The sequence below is a fragment of the Gopherus flavomarginatus genome, chromosome 2 (assembly GCF_025201925.1).
Source record: "Gopherus flavomarginatus isolate rGopFla2 chromosome 2, rGopFla2.mat.asm, whole genome shotgun sequence".
Classification (NCBI taxonomy): domain Eukaryota; kingdom Metazoa; phylum Chordata; order Testudines; family Testudinidae; genus Gopherus; species Gopherus flavomarginatus.
In genome coordinates, this window is record NC_066618.1 from 218,066,300 (window position 1) to 218,092,205 (window position 25,906).

The 25,906-nt window shown below is 41.0% G+C and overlaps 1 protein-coding gene across 9 annotated transcripts in view; it reads right to left on the reverse strand.

Moving 5' to 3' along the window:
- Positions 1 to 1,801: 1,801 nt before the first annotated feature.
- ZNF521 (zinc finger protein 521) overlaps positions 1,802 to 25,906 on the reverse strand; it is a 281,730-nt gene continuing 257,625 nt past the window's right edge. For all 9 annotated transcript variants that reach the window (XM_050941928.1, XM_050941929.1, XM_050941927.1 and 6 more), the window contains one exon: positions 1,802 to 2,619. In XM_050941928.1, coding sequence (XP_050797885.1) covers positions 2,590 to 2,619 — 30 coding nt within the window. In that variant the 3' untranslated portion in view covers positions 1,802 to 2,589. The remainder of the gene's footprint in view (positions 2,620 to 25,906) is intronic.

Genomic DNA, 25,906 nt, shown 5'->3' on the forward strand with positions numbered 1-25,906 from the left:
TGCCGCAGCTGAAGTGCGCACACACATCCACACACAGAGCCTTGCGTATTGAGCAAGATGATATGTGTCTCTTGCTGTTTTTCTAAATGCTGTGATAAATCCCCACAGAAAACTCAGTCCTCACTGGGAAGTTTGAATGTCTTCCGTAATCTATTTAAACAGCTTTTTAGGTATCACCAATAAACCTGTTTCTCACAAAAAGGTAAGTGGATTCCAGCACTTGATACTAGCAACTAGCTCTTAGAATCCATCTGGGAATGAATGTGACCATAAGACCTTCCTATTCCCCAGCACTAAACTGAAGGGACAATCAATGCATAAAACCATCATCACATTTGCTGTTGATCTGTTTACTGTTACTTTATTTACATAACTAGAATTTCAACATCTTTGCATGTTTTGCAAGCTGTCATGATATGAAACGCTAGTAATATGCTGTGTTGTGCTTGCTAACATATTTTTGACATATTTTAGCTTTTGATTATAAGATTGCATCTTTCTCAGCTACCATCTGTCTCAACTCAGTGGCACTCTGGCATTTACAAAAACAGTAGGGTGTAATATTTCTTATATATTTGAACTCTACTAGAAACATGCTATTTTCAGTCTTTACCAATATGTCACGCTTTCACACACGAAGGCTGAAATGTCTGATATCTTTTAAGGTATCTGTCAGGAATAAAGAACTTATCATCACATCCAATTTGGCAGAGATGAGTAATATATTAATGAGAATGAAAATGGAAACAGTTTCTGACTTATAAATAGATCTGGCATTTTACATGCCTTGTGTACTGTTGCCTGAGTTTATCCTTTTGTCAGCACAAATGAGAATTTCATACGAAACCCAGGAATTTCTTTTTTGTACTTGGCAAAATATGCATAAAATTCTTGAGGCTGGAGTTTTAAATGGGACATATTTTTCTTGAAATATCTGGCAACCAGAGACTTTCATACTTTGCTTCCACCTCCTCCACTCTCCAACTATGGAGAGTCAAAATGTGACAGTCAGCAAACTGGAAAACACACTTTATATCTACACGGACAGCATTAGGCAATCAGTTCCAGCCATTTGGACTGTTGTGATGCGCAATTCTAAGACTGCAGTATTTCAGCAACACTAGTTTCAATAGGATAAATTGAGCAACTCAAGCAACAGGATATACAATGCCCACATATCTAAAGCATGTCTTTGGCATGAATTCTGAGGTGAGCTGGAGCAGTGTTTGGCACACCGATGGGCAAATGTGGCTTTGCACGGCCTTTCCCCTTCTCCTCAACACTGAGAGCAGCCAGGGACCAATTCAGCCCTTAGCCAGGGCTAAGTTACACTGGCTTATAACAGCCCCCCTATGGCCACTGTGCTGGTGGAGATCCCTGTACTGCAGCATGCTCTAGCCATATCCCCCTTCCACCGTCCATGACAGCAGAAAGGGTAAGTGACTTCAGGTTTAGAGAATCAGTGTCAGCTTTGGGTTTAGAATTGCGGTCATTCCTGGTTCTGAATCCTGTACTCAGACCACTAGGCAATACTTCACTCTCTCCAGGGTTTGAAGCTTGCACTGCATGTGAAATATGTAATAATTGCTCCATCTTGAGGTTATTAGAAATTTTGGATAAACTATGACCCATTCGAAGCCACAGCATCAAGCAAACAGGAGTAAAACTATTGACTTTGCTAATTGGAAAAAAAATCAGTGAATATTTTCTTCAAATATATGTTTCAACTACAGTGAAGCAGCAGATCTGCTTTTAATGGTACTGTAATAAGAAAAAGAAAAGACACAATCGCTCTCATACATAATGGTAAACTGAATTTATTTCCTCTTGGAAAACAATTCCAGTAATCTCCAGGTTCAGACCGCAGAGTAAACATTAATAACAGTAACATACAGGTTAGTTCAACTGGGTCAAGAATTTGGCTGTGTGAAATCATTAAGGAAAGTCTTGAACACTCAAAGCTTCAAATGGTATTCAGGAAAAAAAAGTTTCTTTGACAATCTACATAACAACTATTGCATATATGGTAATGCTATCTGTCATATCGCAAGGCTTACAAATATATATACGGGCCTTATTCAATGGTGGGTTCCTGCTCTGTGAGAAAGAGTCTTTTCATGTTTTTTGCAAGAATCTTCAGCAATAAAAAATAGTCTTGGATTCATCTGTTTGTATACCAAAAGAGAAAGATTCTAGACTTAAGTTTAAATGAAAGGAAGGCCAAACAGCTGTAGTATAACATATAGCTATTTTTTCTCCCTCTTTCTTGAAAATGACATTTTCTTAAGCCTTTTTCCTCACACATTATTATTTTAATCTTTCTTGAATAGGGCCCAAGTCCACTTGTCTTTATAAGACCATTTTAGTATCAGACAACATAATACATGTGCAACACTTTATATACAGGAAGTCTATCCGGTGCTCAAAAGTTCAAACACGTGAACATCCAACAGTTTCGATAATACAAGTTGTATGGTACAATACAATGTTTCTGAATAATATACATTAACAATGAAAGTTTCGTGCAAAGAGTAAAACGTGTTCCCTTTTTGTGCCACAAAGGAGTCTCCTGAAGGGATGGGCATTGCACTAACTGCTATGTTGGGTCATCGTATGATTCTGAAACAAAAATAAAAGAAATCACTTAGTTGTAGTCTAGGCATTGCTATAAGAAAAAACTGCGTTAACAATGCTACCCGCTGAATATATTATATTGTATACAAGAGAAACATGTTTGCCATCTCTCTTTTAAATGGCCTGGAGAAAGTTTGCTGTCAAAAGATGAGGCTTTTTTTGCACTGGTATCATTTCTACAAGTCACACGAATAGCAGCTGAATACCTCAACATACATTAGAGCAAATTCTGCCCTGTTGAAAGTGAACCTAACTTCACAGGCCCCAGTGCCCAGTCACACAGTGATGAATTTAGCCCATTATATTTAATGAGACATACATTTCTCTCTCTTATGTGGCCTTAATGCTTACACACTAGAAATACACTAATTTTAGCATCTTTATTAGAAAATGCAACCAGACATTTCCCCCCTAATCAGTTGCACATACTTTAAAATAGATGGAGAGGTGCCTACCAAAGCGCTCAGTTGGCTGACTGACAAGCAGGTGGAGCAGACAGAACTATCCCTCTATTCACCAAAGAACAACTCAACTCTAGTTTCCTTACGTGAATTTATTGCCATGTAAAAGGTGACAATGTCACTCTGGAAATGTGAAGTTCTCTATTTTTATCCACAGAAAGAGTGAAAAGAGGGCAGCAGCAATACAAGTTTCACTACACCAGCTCTAATGCAAAGAGATCACCACTACTGGATGAGATGCTACTTTAGTCTCTGTGCTTCATCAGACAACTAAGAAAAGGTTCCCACTTCATGCTGATTCTTCTTTTGTGATATAGACCATATCCACAGAGAACTGGACAAAGTGCACAATCTTATTTCACAGAGCACAGAATAGCCATTAGATACTAATGAATTTTTGTCACTACGGACCCGGGCCCTATTCGGACCAGTGACCTAGAGGTGAAGGGAGTTGTGTCCCGTTATCAGTTCCTAAACTGTGCGGTCCCCTGCCCTTGTTTTATCACTTTTAATCTATGTACAGTCTCCTCTGGACTTCGACACTTTAAAATGAACCCATTCCCAAAAGATGGACATCATTTTCCATGAAGTGAACATATATAGAACCACACCCACATGAGCCACTCCTGAATACAAACATAATTACAGCCACAGGAAAACAAAGGGTGAATATTGTGTGATTCCATGCTAATCTAACACTACATCATATCAATACACACACACACACACACGTTCATGGGACATTTGGCAAGAAAAGGAGCTCTCTTAGAGTAAGACTGAGGAATTTTTTAAGTAGTGTCTGTCTCAAGATGAAAAGGAAAATGACCCAGTGACACTTGGAAGCATGTTTTCCAGATGTGAATGCAAAATGATTAAATGCTGATATAGCAGGGACTCCAGATCCACCAAGGCCAGAGGGTTAAAAAGAGATTAGTATTCCATTTGATTTCATACAGCATCTTCCACAAACTCATCTCAAAGTGCTGTAAAGCAGTAACAATATGTTGCGGACTAAAATATTGGTTGGCCATGGGTAATAGATTCTGACTTTAAACCACAAAAGCAAGGGAATGAAGAGTTAAGTCTGACCGTCTACCCTTCTGTCATCCTGTTGCGTCCATTATTGCAGCACTTATAACACCACAGACCGATGTGAAACCCTGCAGTACCTAAAAACAATGGGACAAGTTAAACATGGAGTGACAACCTAAATTTTGATTTTCTTTGCTTTTGAGTGGTTAATGTCAGAGCCAAATTGTTACCCTGAAGAGAGATTTTGGGGGTATATTTTGTTTTTGATCTATCTGAGTGTGCGTCAGTCACCCCCTGCTTTTTGACTGTCTGAGCGACATGTAATCAGTTTTGGGTCTGGAAGAGACACGCAGCAGTGTGTGAAACAATTGAAAGGAGCTTTACATGTGTGCTCAGTACTTCAACTGCAATAACATTTTTTATTAAAAAATAAAAAGGCACAAAAGTGAGAGAGACAAAACAAACCATGAAATGGGATCCACTCGCGCTGGCGCGCTGTGTTCCAGACTATACTGCCTGGCACATAATGGAGATTCTCAAGAGATAATGAAGACATAAATTCAGAAACAAGTGGTGTGAGAAAAATGCTGAATAGGGCAGGACACAACAAACACTGTTCCCAGTGCAAAGAGCTGGGGCAGCTTCAGCCTTCATCAAGCATCTCAGTATTTATTTTAAAGAGTCAAAACAGCATGCCATCGGTCAAGTTTTCCAAAGAAATTAATGCTTCTAAAATCTATTCTGAGGCAACAGTGAATTAAGGAGAAATACATAGATAGCAGGAAGGCTATTTCATAAACTAAAACTGAAAGCATGTCACAGGCATAACACTGACAAGACAAGCAGGTGAAGGATGGGAGGGTAGAGAAAAGAAAAGGAGGAAAATTCTGTAATCCCACAGAGAGCCATATTCCATCCTACAAAAAACCATCTATTGGAGACCCCATGTCTAAGTGACTGAAAATTGCAAACATTAATCCCAGTTATGAACTGTTGTTGTTTTTTCTGAGGGGGGTTGTGTTTAAAAGTTTAGGGCAAAATTCTTCCGTATTATTCACATAGCAGATCTCAAAGCTGATATTCCACTCTCCCTATGTGCACAGAACTCCCACTTTCATAACAGTGTGAGTTCCCGCATGGGGGGAGAATAGAATATGGAACTCCTACTGCCAGGAAGATGGGAGACCTGTACACACAGGGAGAGCAGAATATTAGTGCTGAGATCTGCTGTGTGGCTATGCCAGCAGAATCTATCTTTAACAGCAGATACAGAACATTTAAGAACAGAAGTTTTAAAAATCTCTGTTCCAGAAATTTACTGCAGCAAATAACTTTCCTGAATTTGGAGCAATCAGGTTTTTTTGGGTTTTTTTTGGCTAAATACACCTCTACCTCAATATAACGCTGTCCTTGGGAGCCAAAAAATCTTATCGAGTTATAGGTGAAACTGTGTTACATTGAACTTGCTTTGATCCACTGAAGTGCGAAACCCCTCCACCTCCCCGAGAACCGCTTTACTGCGTTATATCCAAATTCGTGTTATATCGGGTGGCGTTATATCGAGGTAACGGTGTATATGTAATTAAGCTAAAGTGCTGAAGACATCTTATATTCATATCACCACAATAAAGACATGTATTTTCCTTTAAGCACAAAGTACAGTTCCTCTGTGAAGCAAAAATTTCTATTTCATACTTAGCAGTGGAAAGAGAAAAAAATATTTTCCAATGCATCCTCACCAATAGAGTAGGGTTACATTTTCAAAGGTCCTCTGATTTCATGATGAAAAACTGGACTTGCCACAAAAATGAGACTTTTGCACAGATAAAATGGCAGCCCATTTTGCCACAGCATCTATTACTCAGAACAAAAACCAAACAAACTAGGAAAGATGTTCACAAACCTCTACTTCTCTACTTTGATTTTATTTAGGAAACATTTACAAGAACTTGGCTTCAACATACTTCACAGATAAAATTCTTTCAAAAAATCTTTACCTGGTTTCTCGAGTTTAAGATCTCCCTAGCCGACCCAGCGACACAAACCCAGGATCCCAGCTCCCAGTAAGCTGCTTTAAACATTACACTACATTGCTCTCCATGTGTAGATAGCCTTGGGAAATCCCTGTAGTTAGTGCTATAAGGTTAAAAAATCATACCCAGATTTCACTACAATAGTTGTAGAGAAATCTCCTCTGCAAAGAGAATGGGGTTGTTTTGCAAAAACTGTTAAGACAGTAGAAAGTACTATTTTTTCTGTTATTTGGTATCTCTCTCTATATATCTCTCAAATAGAAAACAGAAATAACTAGCTAGCAAAAAATGCCATCCATCGCATCAAACTCAGTGAAGAAAAAAAATCCACTGATTCACTATCTCATTGGAATCTCTAATGTGAATTGCAGTTGCATTCAATTTAAATGAGATGGTTTTTAACTAGATAAAATAGGACACAATTGTACCTGGGAAGCCGTGCAAGGAGGGTACAAATAAAGAAATATAAAGATTAAATATAGATGTCTTCCTTCAACAGATGGTGACAGTACCACAGCAACGTTATTTTTTCCTTAGTTCAAGAACACAATCTGTAATCAATCATCACTGATTAACTAATTATGGTACACTACATGTTATCCTATATATGGAATCCTTTATCTGCAGACATTAAGGATAATCTTTATTTTATTTCTTTATAACCCGTTTGCACTACAATACAATTTCGGGTTGTAAAGAAGAATTCTACATTACTATCAACCTTTAAGCACTATGTTTTTTTTTTTTTTTAACAAAAGCAATTGGTTTCCAACAGGCTGGATAATAAGTCTTTTGACCTGCATTCTTCTCTGACCCATTAAGGTCACCCCTGTGCTCGGGCATATAGCTGACTTAGGAAATGCCTGCAAGTCCTGCATTTCATCTCCTGCCCACTCAAAATAAAGCTTTCTTTAAATGTGTCTGTACGGGTCCCTAAAGACCAGGGAGGCATCCCTGTAGTGGGCAATGGAGGGACAGAAGCTTCTGCCTTTATTAATGAATGCAGACCATTATGAGTCTGGCTGGCTCCTGCACTGTTCCCAGAAGCATATACTGTACGTGACTTAAAATGCTAGAATATTGACACAAAGCGAGCTGGGCACCCCTAAGGAAAATTACTCCTTGGATATAATGTAGGCTCGTAACAGCTATTAGAGTACAAAATAAAACCCTCCGGGATCAAACTGACATATACCGCATTCTGCCTACTCCTCAAACATTAGAAGAATTTCTTTGTGAAGGCATTCTCAAGGACAGCATTAAACTGACTTTTGTAGCAATTTGCAACAGCTTTTTGGCTTACAGCTTTTAGTACTAAATCTCTAGTTAGAATCAATATAAGTACTATATCTTCCACATTAATCAATACATTTGGTTCAATACACGTTCTATTAAATTATACTTTCTAATCAAGATTTTCTGCTTCTCTCCCCTGCTTTTTATTCCGAACTTCTTACCTTGTACCATAGTTTCCAAACTGTCTAGAGCTAACGACAAGATGTTGGATTTTCCAGAGTGGCCGGGGCAGAGGGGCCAGGGGAGTTAGGGGAAGGTTAAAATGGCAACTCAAGCAAAACCTTAATTAGAATGTTAATGCCAAATCATGAATTCAATTCCACAGTGTCAACATGGTTTCCTGAACTTCAGTTGTCATGATATAATACCTATTACACAAAGCTCTCCACTACAAAAAAGGTGAAACAGTGAACACACAGCATGAAAAAAAGTTGTAACAACATAAAAAAATTTCAGAAACAAACCAACGTCAGGAAAACTCACAGCTAAGGCTGCTTTTGCTATCCTTATCCTCAACCCCATGGTGCCTACATACTGCAGCACACATGGGTCTCTGTCAGAGCTGCATTCCATCGTGCAGCACTGAATACCATGAATAGTTCTTTGCTGATAGACTGCAATGTGATTAGATCTGAGCCTATATTGAGGCGATATTTATATTTGTAAAATACTTGGATTTAATATACACTAATAATTAAGATGCAAAAAGAGTACAGTATAATCTTATTTAGCCAAAGTCTTCAGGAGTATTTGAAACAGTTGGATAAAAAGTGTTTCTAACAACCTAAATGATGCACACAACTACATTTCTGTTAGGTTTGGATGAATGAAGTTATTCTTTATAGATATGAACATGCAATGTCAAAACCGTAACCATATAAAGCCATTGCACTCATTTGCCATTGTCTTGCAGATCTGACACATTGCATTGATGTCCCTGGCTTACACAGACGTAGTTCTTCTTTTCCTTGTCTCAATGTAATCACTGCAAACTTGCACAAAAACTGTTGCATTTTCTTTTGACATTTAACATCATTTGACACAGTTCGCAATAACATCATATAATCCTTTCTAGGCAACACGGTGTCACCATTAAAGGAAAAGGTGAAATAACATAATAAAAGAGAATAGGAGAAATTTATAGACTTTAAAGACTGAGAAAACTTATTAGGACATTTTATCCACTCTATCAGCGCAGGATTATTGTCTACAATGTAATTTCAAATGTTTTCCCTGGTCCAATTTTAATTAGCGCTCCCAACATTTCCCTTGGGATACGATTTCATACTTCACAGACCTCATGGTTAGGATTTTATCTTGTTGTTCATCCTAGGATAGAAAAAGAAGGAACCAGCCCTATATCACATATGCAACAAGATCTGCTTACTCAGGAGCTGGATTTAGACAAATACTGAGGCCACTTCAAAGCAACTAAAAGAGGTAGATAGAACCTACTTGTGTCCCCATAACCAGGACTAACTCATATGGCACTAACAACTGGGTAGTTATAAGGTTTTAACGCTGTTCCAGGGACACGTCTAGATCCAGTCTATGCTACAATGTTGTAACTGGGTCAATGGACGGTTATGTTGTAAACAATTCTCCTGACTCTGATATAGTTGAAATATAGATGAGCATGTAGTCCAAAGCTTATCAAAAGATAATCTAAAAATAAACTACCCCCTCCAAATGCCAAATCATTATTTTTGAACCCTCTGAATTCAAAAATATTTCCATAATGGTAGCCCCTTAGAATAACACCTAATTTCCAGATGACGCCACTTGGAAAATGGGTTCACTTGTGGGAGCTGGAGGTCCAGCCTGGTGTGAGTGAGTTCAACAGCTGGAAAGAAGATGATGTTCCATTGCTTGTCAAAGGCGAGGAGCAGAAAGCTAGCACAGGAGGATTTTGCAGCAGAGAAGAAAGAGATTACAGGCAGGTTGTAGGCTAGTGAGGAGTAACTACTATATTCAGTACTCCAGTGCAATGCATAGAGGAGGAGCAGTATTGCTCTCTTTTGGTGTTAAATGTCTTTACACGTTTTAGAAAGAGAAAACGGCTGAAGATCTGCATACTAAGTCTGAACCGAATCTGAACCTACTACACAATTTAAACTCTGAAAACGGGGGTTTATATGCTTGGTATGAACTACAATGGAGATACCTCCACTATACCTACCGAGTCTGCTCCTGTGAGGAGTTGTGCACCGTCAAATTCCACTGATGGAGAGGGAACTGAATAGTGTTCACCGCCTTGCAGCAGTAGCCCCCTAATCAGGTATGATGAGCAATGAAAGGTTCATCCTTGGTCATGAGTGACCATTGTTAACAATGACAATTTGGAAAAGTTCATGATGAATTACAATTATCCAAACAACTTAGTTCAATAAAGCTGTTTATCCGTTTTTGTATTACATTAAAGTGATTCGGAAATGGCACTACTGGCAACTATTCAATGCATTCATGTTTACATCCAAGTCTTGCGCATTCTGACTCTCATACTTGAAAATCTTGAGAAAACAGAATCACAAAAAGCACTAACTGGATAGGATCCACTCAGGGATACATTTTGAAATTTAAAAATGCAACACTTCCATGTTTCTTCAGTAACTCTCAGAAAGCCACTAGTAAACTATCACTGATGGGCTGACCTATTCCTGAAGTGATTACCGTATGAACAATTGCAATAACAATAATCAAGCTGCTTCACTAAGAAGAGGTAAAAGTAATAGTTTAAATAAAAATGGGGAAGTAAAGGACCACTGGGAAATACGCTGCTAACATTAAAATCTTAACTCTTTAGAATATGATCATAACTACCCTGCTATAAACAATGAAAAACTCCATTGAAACTAATGGAGTTAGTGAAACAGGTGTTAGGAAGAGGAGAAGCAGGCCTCTATCAAATAGAAAAAAATGTATTTTGCACATGCTTAGGCTGACACTTATACCAAAAGGAAAACTACATCCCTGGTACTAGGAGGGGACAGCCTGGACTCTCTCTACTATGTCAGACATTGTCAGTCAAAGAAGCAAACAGAAGCCAGAGCTGAATGATTCCACATTTGTCTGCATCTACAGTATAGTAGCTTTTATCGGCAATACTGCCTAATCAGATATTCAGGGATTAAGTACGTGATTTACAGACAGATGTGTTCTTGTGCCAGTTGTTGCTATGTTTCCATTTTTTTCTTGTAATGTTTAATTGATCATGTTGCTGCTTTCTAAACTAGAACATCTGTAAACAAGTTTAAGAATGACCTCCTTCCTCCTTTATATCCACGAGTGATGCTCTTTATCTGTGTTCTAATTTTAGATATCTTAAAGACAAACAAATCTCTGTGTGGAGTGGAGGACAGGGAGGAAGGGAGACACCTTGCCTGATAACGTAATGTGTTCCTCTTACCTAAATGCAAATTTCCTATTTGCCTAGCTCTGAGTGCAGAACTGAACTCCTGGAACTAGAGCTACAGTATGTACAGATTCCTCTGCAGGTCAAACCCAATTAAACAAACTACTACTAAATATTTAACAGCTCAGTGTAGTAATTAGTGACAAATAATGGAGGCTTAAACTGACAATAGCACAGAAATGTCCTGTTGGAAATGTTACTCATTTCCTTCTCCTCTGGTTTTCTTTTGCTTGTTGAATTCTGATAGGTCTTTTTAGTAATTAAGCAGACACTTAAGATGAACGTTATTTTTGCACATCCATTGTGTGTTTCTGCATGTGTCATCAGAATAGCGTTCCTGTGGCCCTTTTCCTTCCCAACTTCCATTCGGCTTGTTCTAATTTAAAGCAGGATGACCACTAGCTGCCGGATCAGTGCATTGATTTCAAATCCTAAACTGACTGGTGGGCCTAGAATTTAAACTCCTGTTCACAGGATTCAAAATTCACCCAGTTGAAATGGGGGCGGGGGGAGGGGGGGAAGCACACACAGCTGTGATTTATATGCAAAGGGCAACCTTTAAAACAATGATTATTTCTAGTTTTTCCAAAAGCGCACGTACAAGAATTCCCCTGAACAAAATTACAAGAAACAACAGTTTCTTCATATGTCAAAGAGAAAAAACACTGTAACTTGCCTGTATTCCTTTATTATTTAGACAGGGTTGGGCAAACTTTTCGGCCCTAGGACCACATCTGGGAATAGAAATTGTACGGCGGGCTCACAAAATTGTATGGTGAATGCTCACAAAATTGGGGTTGGGGTGGGAGGTAGCTCTGGGTGGGGGTGCAGGCTCTGGCGTAGGACCAGAAATGAGGAGTTCAGGATGTGGGAGGGGGCTCCGGGCTGGGTCAGGGGAGTGGGGTGCAGGGGGGGGGTGAGGGCTCTATGGTGGGGCTGGGGATGAGGACTTTGGGGTATAGGAATGTGCTCTGGGCTGGAACCGAGAGGTTTGGTGGGCAGGAGGGGGATCAGGACTGGAGCAGAGGGTTGGAGTGTGGGAAGGGGTGCAGGCTCTGACTGGGGATGCGGGCTCTGGGGTTGGCCTGGGGATGAGGGGTTTGGGGTGCAGGAGCATGCTCCCGGCTGGGATCGAGGGGTTTGGAGGGAGGAAGGGGGATCAGGGCTGGGACAGAGGTGTGAAGAGAGGCTCAGAGGTGCAGGCTCTGGGCAGCATTTACCTCAAGCGGCTCCCAGAAGCAGCAGCATGTCCCTTCCCTGTTGGAGTGCTGGGGGGGGGGGGCACTGAAGTGGGATCACTGGAACCTGTACGAGCTGGAGGTGGGCCATGCTGCAGCTTCTGCAAGCTGTGTGGAGTGGCCACCGACCCTGCTCCCTGTCTGGAGTGCAGGAGGGGGCCATGAGGCTGCTTCCGCGAGCCGTGTGGAGCGGCCCCCGACCCTGCTCCTCAGTTGGAGCGCCAGAGCAGGGCACGCCCAAGACCCTGCTCCCCAGTGGGAGCTTGAGGGCCGTCTTAAAATGGCTGGTGGGCCAGATCTGGCCCACAGGCCATAGTTTGCCCACCTCTGATTTAGACAGATCTATACAGACAACAAATCAACAGATCACTGGGTTCACTACACTACTTTGTGCTTATGGCTATCAAGTGACAAAAAGGAGCTCAGAACTTAGATTCTGCACATATTATCTTTGAGCATATAGTACTGCCTACACCAACGTTTAGCTTACCTAAGGTTATATATCCCCAAAAGAGTAATAAAAAAAGGTAAAGTGCAAACAGAGTTTTCACTGAAGTAAAAGTAAATGACACTCAAAGAGGGCCAAACTTTCAGATGGTGACAATCGGCCTCTAATTTCTCCTGCACCATCTCCACATGGAGACCAGCTCTTTAAGCATTGTACTAGTCAATATGCATGCATAATGGAGCGGACATAAAAACACTTAAATGAATAATTTGTGGACACGAAATCTGGGGCACAGACAAAATGTGGCCCATACTCAATTGTGCCTTAATCTTAAAATAGGTGTGGGAGACAGTGAAAAGGTCTGGGGAACTGCCTCCCAAGGTCAACACAGCTAACACGTCTGCTCACGTGTTTGTCTCCTGGTACCTTTCCCTCAAGAAGCCACTGACATAGGAACACGTGTAGGTTTAGTGGTAATGACAGAAGATTCCTGAGCCTACAGGTAGAGGTTCCCCCAGCTTTTTCATACTGTGACTTCATAACTAGTTATGCACTACCAGCCTACCTTGGATACACTCTATGATCCTTCTATTGATTTCCTTGGCACTTCAAATGAGGGACCAGTTTCCCCTGTGATTCCAGGAATCATGAGAAATGTCACAGTGGTTTATGCAGCATGCCTATTGCAACTTCACTCATTAAACTACCGGAAACTGCAGATAAGGACAATTCAGAGACCTGCCAAGTTGACAAATATCTAGGAACGAGAAGATCGTGTCCCATGTGTCAAGACTAAAGACAACGTCAACTGGTAGCTGTGTTCCCTCTACTATGACCCAAACAACATTTTATTAAGAAAAGCAATGCTCCTGCTGTACTGGTGACTTTAAGATAGGTCAGAACGTATTCCACCTTTGTTAAAAAGTTATCCATTTTCTATACTTTGATAAGCATATACACTGCAAAGCTACAAACTCAGAACACATTTACTGACATGTGGTACAAGAACAATAACATTTTACTTCCCTCACTAGGGATCTTGCTTGTAAAACAACAGTGTCTTTATCTCTACTGTCTTAGCCCTTGTGTAGATACTTCGTATAATGTGAGTGTAAAATGCTACCAAAGCAGAATGGTTGAGCTTCACACCCTTTTTGCACTGTGTCAATGACTGCACAAGTGGCACGGCAGTGAGGAATTAGGCTCCAAATAAATATTACAAGATTTTGCTCTTCTTTTATAAACCTTTCTTATCCTCATCTCTCCATGAGTGATACAGTATCTATCTCAAAATCGTTATGTTCCTTGGGTTTGGTTGGCCTCTCTGTTTCCTCTCGCACACTTGGACATTGGCATATGCTGTTAGCTCCTACCTTTCCAAGAGTTTATAGTAGAGGGAAATGCTCCCCCCACCTCGTGGTTTGGTTTATGATGCTACACTACTATACTTCTTCACAACTAGTGAATTCAGCCTTTGAAGAAGCCAGTTTTGTCCCTTATTGCTTGTTGTTATTTTTTGGGATGGCAATCCTCTGATCAAAGTGAAAAGAATCACATTTAGGAGGGAAAATAACTGACACCAGTTACACTGAGCAGCCACTCAGATGTAGTGCCAAGCTCTCTGAAAAGCAGAACTTTAATTCCTTTACAAAAAAAGATGTGCTGTAACTATGGAGAGACTAATCTATAACCCTCGCATTCTTACATAATTTGCTACTCCAAGTTCATTTTAATTCATTACAATAAAACTACCTAATTAAAATAACTCTTTAAAGTGAAGTATTAGCTTGATCCCAGAATAAAGGCAGAATCTTGTCTATCAGAGGGCGATTCATCACACCACAGCGCACTCTTATACAAATTCAAAGGTAAGCTATAAACAAGTACACACAGCAATACTGCTATGCATAAAGGGGCAGGCAACAGGAGGTCTGCTTTCTAATCAGTCCTCAAAGGAACCTGCCATACAGAAGTGGCACTTATTCTAATTTAAAGCTCTTACATTTACTTTACCATGACAAAATTTATAAACTAATAACTTCCCTAAACTGACTGGCGCTCCAAACAGAAAAACAGAGTTGACACAAAGATTTGGGCCAAGGGAAAAAGCAGCTTTCCCGGAAAGTTACTATCTCCTATGCTGAGATGAAACGTGTTTGGGGGCTACTCTTACTGCCCTTACAGTTCAACAACATGTCTGCACAATATCATCAGCAAGATTTGTACTATCACTTCATTGTGGACCGGATCCTATTGTCAGTGCAGTTCTGTTCAGCATTTGAAACATTTTAACATCTATATCTTAGCTTTGTGGCCACGTCAACTATAGACATATTTGTGATTGGCATTAGAAGAGCTCTTAGTTTGGCCTACAGCTCTCTTTTAAAATGCTGTTAAGTTGGCAAGAAGATCTATAATGTAAATGACAGCTTTAAAAATATATATGTTAAAGTTCACATTTTTTTGGTTTCTATTATTTTTGTCTCACATTAGTTGCTAAAAACAATTAAAAATTACACCCTTCAAACACACACATACAAAAAGAAAAACAGAAAAGCAGAAAGCAATAGTAAGGGTTAAATAGAAAGTCTCTTGAATATATGCAGAATATTGGAGAACGTTTTGTCATGTCTTAAAACACACCACTTTGTAGAAACTTCTTTTTCGAATCGAAGCAATGTGACAGTAAAACAACTTCAGGCAAAATTCCTCCTAAATTACAATGCCGTTTGTGTCAGAGCACACATTACTTCATACTGACATGTCAGCATGTTTCTCCAAACTATACTTGGGAACACAATAAAAAGACAAATCTGCAAGTCTGTAAGAAACTTTCAGCTGTTGATAAAAGTATGTGTCACTCACAAATTACAGTCTGCTGTACAGTACACATTGATCTATACTGATCCTAATAGTAAATGCTCCTTTTTATCAACATAGCTGTAAAAATCAGTTAGGATTATGGTCGTAAAAGAACAGTTAAAGCTACTCAAAATTCTCAAGTTTTAATTCAAGAAAGAAAAATCTGGGCCTGGAAGGGTGACCTGCAGTGGGGTAGGGAGACTTGTACTTGGGCAGCACTTCCTAATTCAATATAGATCAAACTATTAGGCCAACATTTTCATACTTGGGTTCCATTAAATCTGGACTGATTTTCAAAGAAACAGACCACCCACAATTCCCCGTTAAATCAACACGAGCTGAAGGTGCTGAGCAACTGAATCTTGCAGGATCCAATCCCAAACCAGACCATTTACTTAGGTGATCCAATGTGGTTTTAGGTGCCCAGCATTAGGCACCAGCGTTTGAAAGTTTTGGCCACATGGGTTTACATTAGTTTGAATTGGTTGTCTAAAAATCTAAATAATTTACCAGAGAATACTTTATCAGCTTTTTGAACTATCCCATAGAATTCTACAGCAGGGATATAATTTTCTATCAGTTCTATAGGAGAGTCCAAAACCTACAGAGAGAGGGGGTGGCACAGAACCAATCAAGTACTCTGGCTCTACGCCACCCAGGCATTCCTGCACACTGAGGGAATCCTTAGTTGTCTGGCTAATGCAGCTTTATAACACTTTTGTGCTGCCAGAGTCCAAGCTGGGGGTTGAGGATCTGGATCTTAATTTTCAAAGTAGTTTACAAACATTAACTAATTCATCTTCACAGGCAATGTAGGTAACGATATATAATCACTGCCATGTAGATGCAGAAATAGACATGGGGGGGGTGTCACATTTTCAAAAGCATATTTGCATATGCACAATCCCCAATGTCAGGGCATGCTTGCACAAAAAGGGAGCTTTTGAAAATTTGGCCCTGAGAGAAGTCAAGTGGGTTTCCCAAGGCCACAGTGGGAATTAGTGGCAGAGAAGGGATTAGTAGAGGCCTCTTGACATCCGTTCTGGTGCTAAGTCCAAACTGCCTCTCCTGGAATATACTGAAACATTCTGTTGAATTCAATCAGTGTGTTTCCTAGTACAAAATTGATTACTGCATGTCATCCCGTATAATCTCTCCTATAAGACAGACGTTCGGCATGCCCCCTTCTCCCGGAATCCCTCCATCATGAGTTGAAAGGTTACAAGCAAGTTGTGTTCTCATTGTTGAGACTGAAAATGGTTCTGTGTTTTGCTAAGCATTCCTCTGCAGCATGGGCAGTGTGTGCATGTGTGTCTGAAAACGACCCCAATGAAAAGGAGGGAATGAGAGATGCTAAACAATGTTGCACAAAGTTGCAGACTGTTCGGCTACAGGCCAGAAAATGAATCCAATTTTTCATTCTGTCATTATAAATATTTCAGTGCAAATGGTACTGATTTTCTGCAACTGTGGTTAAGCAAAGGGCCTCTGAGTGAATATTAAAAAAAAAAAAAGTCGGAGAGGAGAGGAAGAAAAAGAAAAAAGGGGGAGGAAGGAAATTTAAGGTTAGCAACCAATTAATTTCTTATTTAAATGTAAAAGATACTGGGAGAAATTCTACAGTGATATAGTGTGCGACTCAAAGAAGGAGGAAAAAAAAACATTTACTCTGCTCTTCTTCTGACAGTTTCTCATAAAATATCTGCAGTCCATCTATCTTTTAGTACTCCAGGCTCCTCTGGAGAGCAGAAAATAGTAGTTTAAAGCTCACTTCAGTGCCAGTCTGCGGGAGATTGCTTTCCACAGGACCCCTGCTGATGGAGGCCTAGGGGAAGAGGCCCAGGAGTTATTCAATCAGCCCAAGACTCTGGGGCGGCTGGGGGTCCTTTGAGGGCTGATTATAAAGCTGCCCTCCTGTTGCCTGCCTCAGAACAGAGCGAAATGAGCAGCCTCTTGCTGAGCAGATTCTGCAAGAAGGAATTTCACCTGTCATGGAGTTTGTCAGAATTCAGGATTTATCTTGGTGCAAAATTAATAAAATACCAAGTAGGATTTCAGCCTGACTACTCAGCTGTGTCATCTCAAAGTGATCTTTCACCCAAGGAAACCTGGACACTGAGCTACTGAAGTCATTTTGCCCTACTTTTACTGTGCAGAACGCTATGACTGCATAACAAAACTATTAGCTGTGGATTTCCTGACAATTACACCAAACGTCAAGTGGTGGGTGGGTGCTACTGTCTGAAAGCATGACCTTTCACCTCACTTCTGTGGTTCCAAAACCTCCCGGGAATAAGCTAAGAGTCTGAAATATAAAAAGGCCATTTCTGCAGTTTATAACACAGTGGGTCCCTTATGGCACCACATCTGTTAAATTCATACACTGGTATTTCAGGCCTGGATTTGATTTATACGTTTTAAAAAAGTACAACCAACAGACTATGTTAAGATCAAATATCTTGAAACTCCACAAATTAATCTTGCTGCTGCAATGAACCATCTGCAGTTTCACGGTACTTTTAGGCATAACACACTGCCTAAACTTCACCCGAACAGCAAGGGGCCAGGCTAATAAAGGATCATCTCAAAGCTCTGTGGTCCAGTTCAGTTCTTTCTAAACTGTTAGGGTAGTGTCAAGTCAGTTCTCTTTAGAGAGTGTCTTCCACCACAAAAATCTCAATATTTAAGTAAAATTGTGTTAGCTTATGATCTCTGCTTATGTGAATCCCAAATCTCAGGTAGCATAGAAGCAATTAACTTGCAGTCTCCAAGCTGCTTCAGTTCAGAAAGGAAGTCAACATGAAGAAAATAAAATAGTTCTCTGCACCAACCAGGCGATGGGTGCGTAAATACTATTCAATGTACAATGTTGCTGGCACCTCATATCACAATACTAAAAAGGGAGAGTCACTGTACCAACAACCAGCAGAATAATCACAGATAGGGAACAAATATAACTTTGCCAGTAAACCCTCTACCCTGTCCCTACACTTTTTCATGCAGATTATCCATTTGAGTAAATTTAAGACAGGTCGAGGAGTTTAAAGCAACAGACACATGTTTTTATTAATCTGGCTAATCAGCATTTTCTAAATTAGAGTTTAAATGAAACTAATATATCCCTTCCAGCTCTTTTCCATTTAAATGACAATTCAACATTAATACACATCATAAAGCCACCTTTACCAGGCAGTAGTAGTTTGACAGTTTTAACACCAAGAGATGTCACAGTAAAGCGAGAGAGGAAGAGAGAAGGCACGCAACTGAATGCACAGATGGTGGGAGGGGATGCAGGGTGCTCTCAGCAGGCTACAGTAGAGATGCATTAACTCCACAGAGGGATAAGGGCTTCCCACCAGTACAGTCATGAATTATAACTGAACATGGGAGTGAGTTCTTAGTGCCTGTCTCACAGCAAATATACTGTTCCATTTTCCTGCACAATCACCTTTCACCTTTACAAACTCAAAGCAAAGCAAAATGCACTGCTAATATTTAATGGTATCACAGTTTCCGAATATTATATGCCATATATCTACAGATACAGAGAAAACTAGTAAATATCCATCATCTAGTCAGACACAGACAGACAGATATACACCCAGCTCATGTTTAGTCTAGTTTGGGTTTAATGAGGTAATTCTGCTATAGCATTAGATTCTAACAAACAATGCAGAAACATCTACAGCTGTATGTACATATATGCATAATTCAGCAGTTTTGGTCCACAGGGAATGAACCACTTTTTGTTTTCAGTCTATAGGATGGGGTATGGGTGCTCACCCAGAGCTTCGAATGCAAGGCAAACACCACCAAAATAATCTCAGACTTCTGCTCAGTTTTGTGTCAAATCCACCGTATTTCACATACTTTCCACCCAAAATCCTAGGTCAGCTCCACTTTGCTCAAAGCATTATTAACCCAATCCAGATAACAGGTTTAGAAATAAACCTGAAACCTGTTCCTCCAGGGTTAGGGTTTTGTTATGAACAGCTCCAGTTGTGTTGCCATCTGCATTCAAATCTTTTTGACTAATGCTTTGAATGAAGCAATGTAAAGAAGCTGATGTTTTGAAAAGGAAGAAACTCGTTTGAGCCAAGATCTCTGTTTACTGTACTTTCCTGGACATGTCCCTTGATGAATCACTAGCTATACCTTAGGTGTTGTAGTGCTGTTGTTTTTTAACAAACTATCTGTACCGCTCCGCTCCTTGCAAAGGGAAACCATCCCCTCCCAACTTTCCTCCCGCTCAGTCAGCTCATCAATGGAAATACTTATTATGTTAGGCAGTTTAAGATTTTACCATTTTTAAAGGATTCATTTACCCTGTCTTTCACTTTCGTTTAAAGGCTCAGTGTTCCTGCTCTAAACGACAGCACCGCAAGCACTGCTTTTGAGCACTATTCATCTTGCCTACCACATCTCAGGCTTTTACACGGAACGCGTCTCTCTCTCTCCCCAACAATGGAGCCTTACTCCTTCATAGCTTCAGGGCAGAGACTGTTAGTAGCTGTAGACTTGCTGCAAATATCACAATAAAGGCTACAAATGTGAATTTCTCTTAAACTACAGGTTCAGCTCTAGAGGTACCTTGCTTTAGCAAACTCCGTCAAGAGCAAACAATATATCTTTCTCCAACTGCATGGCAGCCACCCTTTTGAAGCTGCTTTCCAAATGGTCAGACCCGTCAATGCATCAGCACCTCAGTGAAATTAACGCTTTTCTCCCTTCTAGGTCTACAATCAATATTCACATTTTTTGCTTTCCTCACATTTAACATGCTTAATCTTGGTGGAGCTAGGAGTCCTCCAAAGCATTGGGAGTGGGGAAGGGAGAACCCCACCAGAGTAATGGCTTGAGGAGATCCAATGCTACAGTGGCTAAGCTCTGCCTCTGCTTCAGGTTTCGGACTAGAGATCCCACATAGTGGCTGAAAGAGCAGAATTAAATCTTCTTCTGTCTTTGCCATGTGGGAAGCAAGTTTGCTGTGCAGAAACCAAATGGGTTCAAGAGCCAGATCCCAAATGGTGGCATGCTCAGCGATGTAATAGCCGCAACACATCCCAGGGTGCTGCAGCCTGTAGGGTTGGAACCAGCTGGGCAGTGCCAGTACTTTGCCTGTGCTATGCACAGAAATGGGAGTCAGATGCAGGTCTGGAATGGGAGAGTTCCAATGGCTCAGTGGCAGCCTTCTGCCTCGCTGTGTGGAAAATTGCAGAGCCAGTGGAGAGTGGAGCCAGGAATGATGAGCTTATTCAAGATGTGGAGAGGGGAAGGGAGGGAGGTTTGCAGAACTGGCCAGGAAGCTCTTCAGTACACCATTCCTGGATGCTTCATACAGCCACACCGATGGCCATCTGTTGTCAGCTCTGGGCCAGATGAAAGATAATATAATGGCAGCTATTGGTCGCCAACAGCAGGGCAGTCGTGGGAAGGAACAGAATGAAGAAGTGGTGCTTCCTGTTTAGCATAGAAAATCACTCACCGATATCAACTACATTAGCAAGAAATGAATGAATGGACAATTAAGAGAACTGAACTGAGCTACCAGGGAAACTATTCAAATGCAAATAGAGCCCTTATTTCTATCATTTTCTTCCACTTACTCTGAAAGTGTTAACCAACCAATCTGACTAATTTTGGTATGTACAATGGAACATTTAGGACACAGATGATAAAACCGATTTTGGGGACAAAACTGAATTCTGTTTTTAATGATTATCTGTGGGTCAGGATATAAATGTACTATTTAGCCCTCTCAATCCACAGCAGATCTCCCTCTGGTGTCAGTAGGAGGGTTTCACAAGAACTATGATAGTACAACCTGGCCATTTTGTAATAACTGAAATTTCAGTTATTATTCTCATTATTTACTGTCTGATTCATGCCTTATTGTTACCACCAATATCCCTCAGCAGAAAAATATACTCAACTTCATGACCACTACTAGTTCTGACTTTTGTTTCTCTCTTTTCCCCATGTTCCTGTTTCTCTCTCCTCAATCTGCCTCGTACTCTCTTCTTCTTTTGTGTGTCTGCATTTTTCTTCCTGCAGCAGTTTAAAGTTTTCTCCATGGACTTCACTCTCATCCCCTTCCCCATCCCATATGCTAAAATGATTAGCAATGAAGACATTAATGTTGACATATATGCACCATCATTAGGTTTCAGCGTTAAAACCCGCTAAGTGGTTGGAGAAATAGCGGAGCTTCCAACTCTCAGAGCCATTGTTTCAGACTCCATTTGCAGATTAAAGAAGACATTGCTGGATTGATTTACATTCAGTTAATGTTAGGAAGACCGTCTCTGAAATCACATGGTTCAGAAACTTCATCTAACATGAAAACTTAGATTCTGCAGAATCTGATCATGTATTCTGGAACATGTAAGTACATCAAGTGGGATAGATGCAGACTATGAGCTAATTGTTTGTCTCCATAGATTTAGGGACATATTTTCAAAAACCGATGCCTACGTTTTACAAGCAATACAGACATATGTGGGACAAAGAGGAAATTGTGTGCAGAAAAAATATATGTTTTTATATAACACAGGAAGTTGTACATGCATATATTTATTTGTGCCTATACTTTATCCATTTTGTAAAATCACATACATATTCTCTATATGGGTATTTTGTGGGTTACCCCTGGGGGAATTCTGTGCACTGTGCTCACACAGAATTCATGTTCCCCGCAGATTTCTTTGCTTCGCTGCAGAAAAAATGACTTCTGACGGGGAAGAAAAAGGAAGCTGCAAGAGTGGTCATGCATACCTCCAAACGCCCAGCTGCGTGGGTGCATCATTTCAAGTGCCCAGAAGAGCTGGCAGAAAGTTAAATCACTACGAGGTGGGTGAGTGGGGGAAGACATGACCCGGACTGCTCCTACCCTGCACTGGGCTCAGCTTCTCTTCCCCAGCAAGGAGTAAGTGGGGTCAGGTCAGACCCATCTCCAGAAATCTCTCTTGGCTGCAGGAAGCTCCACCTCTCCACCCCGCTTCCTACTCATATCACTCCTCAGCCGCAGAGGGAGGGGTCACTGTCCTCCATCTGTCGAACAACCATGCATCCAGACCCTCCACCAAGCCTCACTCCAACCCCCGTGCACCTTCCACCCCTCCAACTGAGCCTCAGCCCCTGCACCTGGATCCCCACTGAGCCACTCCCCCTGCACCCAAACTATCCCCTGCTGAGCCCCCCACATTTGAACCCCCACCCCAATGACACCTCCTACCTGGGACCACCCCAATGAGCTCCATGCACCTGCCCCCCCCAAACCTCACCCCCCAGCACCTGGACCCCTCATCTGCTGAGCCCCTCAGATGCCCACAGCCAAACCTCAGCCTCTGCATCCAGCCCCTGCCACCCAGCTCCAGCCCCCTGCATCCAGACCCCTGCCAAGCCCTTCTCTCCTGCATCTGGACCTCCACACCACTGAGCCCCAACCAATTGCACCTGAAGCCCCACCTCACCAAAGCCCCACTCCCATAGCACCCAGACCCCTCCACTAACGCCCCACTGTCAGACCCTCCTGAGCCCCATCCCATCACACCCACACCCCCCACTGCTGAGTTCCAACCACTTTCACCTGCCCCCCCTGCAGAGTTCCAGTCCCCCTCCACCTGGAACCGTCCATCAAGCCCCTGTGCATCCAGACACGCCCCGCCCTGCATCCCGACCCCCCTCCAAGCTGCCCACATCCAGATTGCCCCACACAGAACCCTCTCGCCAGACACCAAGACCCTCCACACTTGGACCATGTCGGGCTGAAACTGCCCACACCTAGATCAGGGGCAAGGGCTGGGCGTGCATGTGACACCTTGTTCCTTTCACTTGCTATCTTGATAAGCCTAGCGTGGGTTGGGTGCAGCCTCATCACTGAGTTGGTATCCCAGTGGGGACGGGATTTGCAGAGTGATGGCCTTCGCTCCCCATTGCCATGTTGGAACCTCCACATTTATTTATTAAGAAATAAAATATACTGAATTTTAAAATATTGTGCATAGAATTTTTTTTTGCACAGAATTTTTAATTTTTGGTGTTGAATTTCCCATGGAGTAGTGGGTGTAATTTAGGCATCTCATTTAGAAATTGCAGTTAGTATCAGTCCATTTGACATTTTCCTACTTTGGCCAATTCGTATTAATTATTCGGTAAGATTTTCTGAGATTTAGCATGAGACGCTTTACTAAAAAATCTGACCTATTACATTCTCCTTGTCCAATAATTTTGCAATTCTATCCCAAAATAATTATGACTGTCTGAATATCTGTAGATGCCGAATGTTTGCCCATCACCATTTTTCAACTGCTTTAGAATGTGACTAATAATATCTCAATATTTGCAATACTCCTGCAGGAAACGTATAGGAAATACTGTAAATATTAAGGTAAGATTTCAAATTACCAAAGGAAAAACCAGAAAGTTTTCCAACAGTGACCACTATATACATATGTACAAATATGTATGTAATAAGACAAGTAAGACTCAGCCTGCTTGTTTTAATCTTTCTCAAGCACTGCTTAGTGAAAGCAAAATGGTCACTGTGCACCTCTGACACATCAGGCTTGGTGGATTTTATTGTGTGTTATAAATATTCATGAACTAATGAACTACCTGCTAGGAGAGTTTATGTTTGAATAGGCCAATCAAAGAAGATTGGGCTCATATGCTCCAAATTTGGAAATGTCTTCTTTAGAAAAGTATTACCGTATGAAAGACTAATGTAAAACCCCTTAATCCTCATGAGGACGGAGGCATGGAAGGGAATTCAAAGTTTGGTGGGTTTGGGGTTTTTATTTTATTTTTGTTATTTAAACTTCCTTTGACACTGAAGCAAAGGAGTTGGAGGAAAAATACTTTGAAGACATTTTCTTAAGTAGCTGAAGTTTGAGTACTTCCATTGTATCTCTCTTGAGTCCAAAGTAAAAGCCTGTTTGACTTTTTGGAGAGAAGTTTGCATTGAAAATTAAAGATTGTTTTGTCTTCTCTGGGCAGAAGTTCCAAGCATCAGAAGAGACTGGGACCATATGAGAAGAGAGACAGTCCAGAAGGAAAAAAAAATCTTGAAAGTTCCCAAATCCAGCCCCCTGTTAAAAGCAGCTCTACAGTTGAGTTTGTACTCTGAGGAATGCAGAGGGAAAAAACAAGAATCACACACAATAATATTTTAAATTTCCATAGACACTTTCTATCTAAAGGCTTCAAAGCACAAACATGAATGTAATTAACAAATCACTACCCTTGCAATATAGGTATTACTATCTCCATTCTACTGATGGAGAAAGTTTGGTACAGGGTGATTCAGTGACTTGTTCAAGGTTCCCCAGAAAGTTAGTAGCACACCTGGTACTAGAACCCAGCTCTCCCGTTTTCCTGTCATCTGCTCTAACAGCTTGACTCTGCTTATTTACAAAAGGCTAAGGTCAACGTTTTCAAATTTGGTGTGCCTATGTTTTGAAATTTGAGTCCTTATTTAGGCACTTAGCTGTAACCTTAATAGGGGCTGTGGGTGTTCAACCTTTGTGGAAATCAGTTGTTTTTATGTAGGTTCCTAACTTTAGGCACTTATGACCTGATTTTCTGAGGTGCTGTGTACCTACACCTTTCATTGACTTTAACAGCAGCTGCAGGTGCTCAGGACTTCTGAAAAACAGGCCATTAAATTTGGAAACTTTGGCCTAAAGTTTTTAATGTTAATTGGATTTCAGACAGATTTCCTTTTAAAAAGAACTGACAAGTTATTCTCCACTGCATATTGGCTTATGGGGCCTACAAAGGCAGTATCTGCGCCCCATCCCCTTATCCCTTGATTCTGGGGAACTAGAAAGGTCAGAGATAATCTCTGATTTCATTTTAAAAATGTTTCAAAGCCTTTTCTTTGTGAGAACATTCTTGAAAGTGATCTTTTAGATATGCAGGAGCCTGGCCATTGCACACCCTGAAGTTAAGGCCTGAAACCTTGAATTTGACTTGATATTCTATGGGAAGCCCTTGTAGGGAGAAGGAGTCAGGTCTGATGCGCTCACCGTGGTCGGTGTTGCTGAATAGATGAGCTGCAATGTTCTCCAATATCTGGAATTTCCTAAGGTACATGGCATTGCTGTACTCCAGACGCGGGATAGCAAAGGCATGGAAAACTGAGGCCAGGCCATAATCCATCAGTATGTGACAAAGGCTCCTTGCCACCTGTTTCTTGCCTTAGTTTCCATATCTGTAAAGTGGGGGTATTTACCCACCCCTTGGGAAGGCTGAGTCAATTAATTAGATAATGTTTGCAAAGTGTTAAATAAATGCTATGATTCTCAGAATGCACAAAAAATCCTTTCTGACTGGGCCTAGTGCCTAGGAACCCCAGTTTATTTTGACAATTATCACATGCAAAACTTACAGACCACAGTACAAGCAAAAGTGCTGCACTTCTTCTGGAGGCTGGGGCTGGCCTGACCCCGCCATCACCCCCAACATTTAAAATGAGCCAATTAACCTGC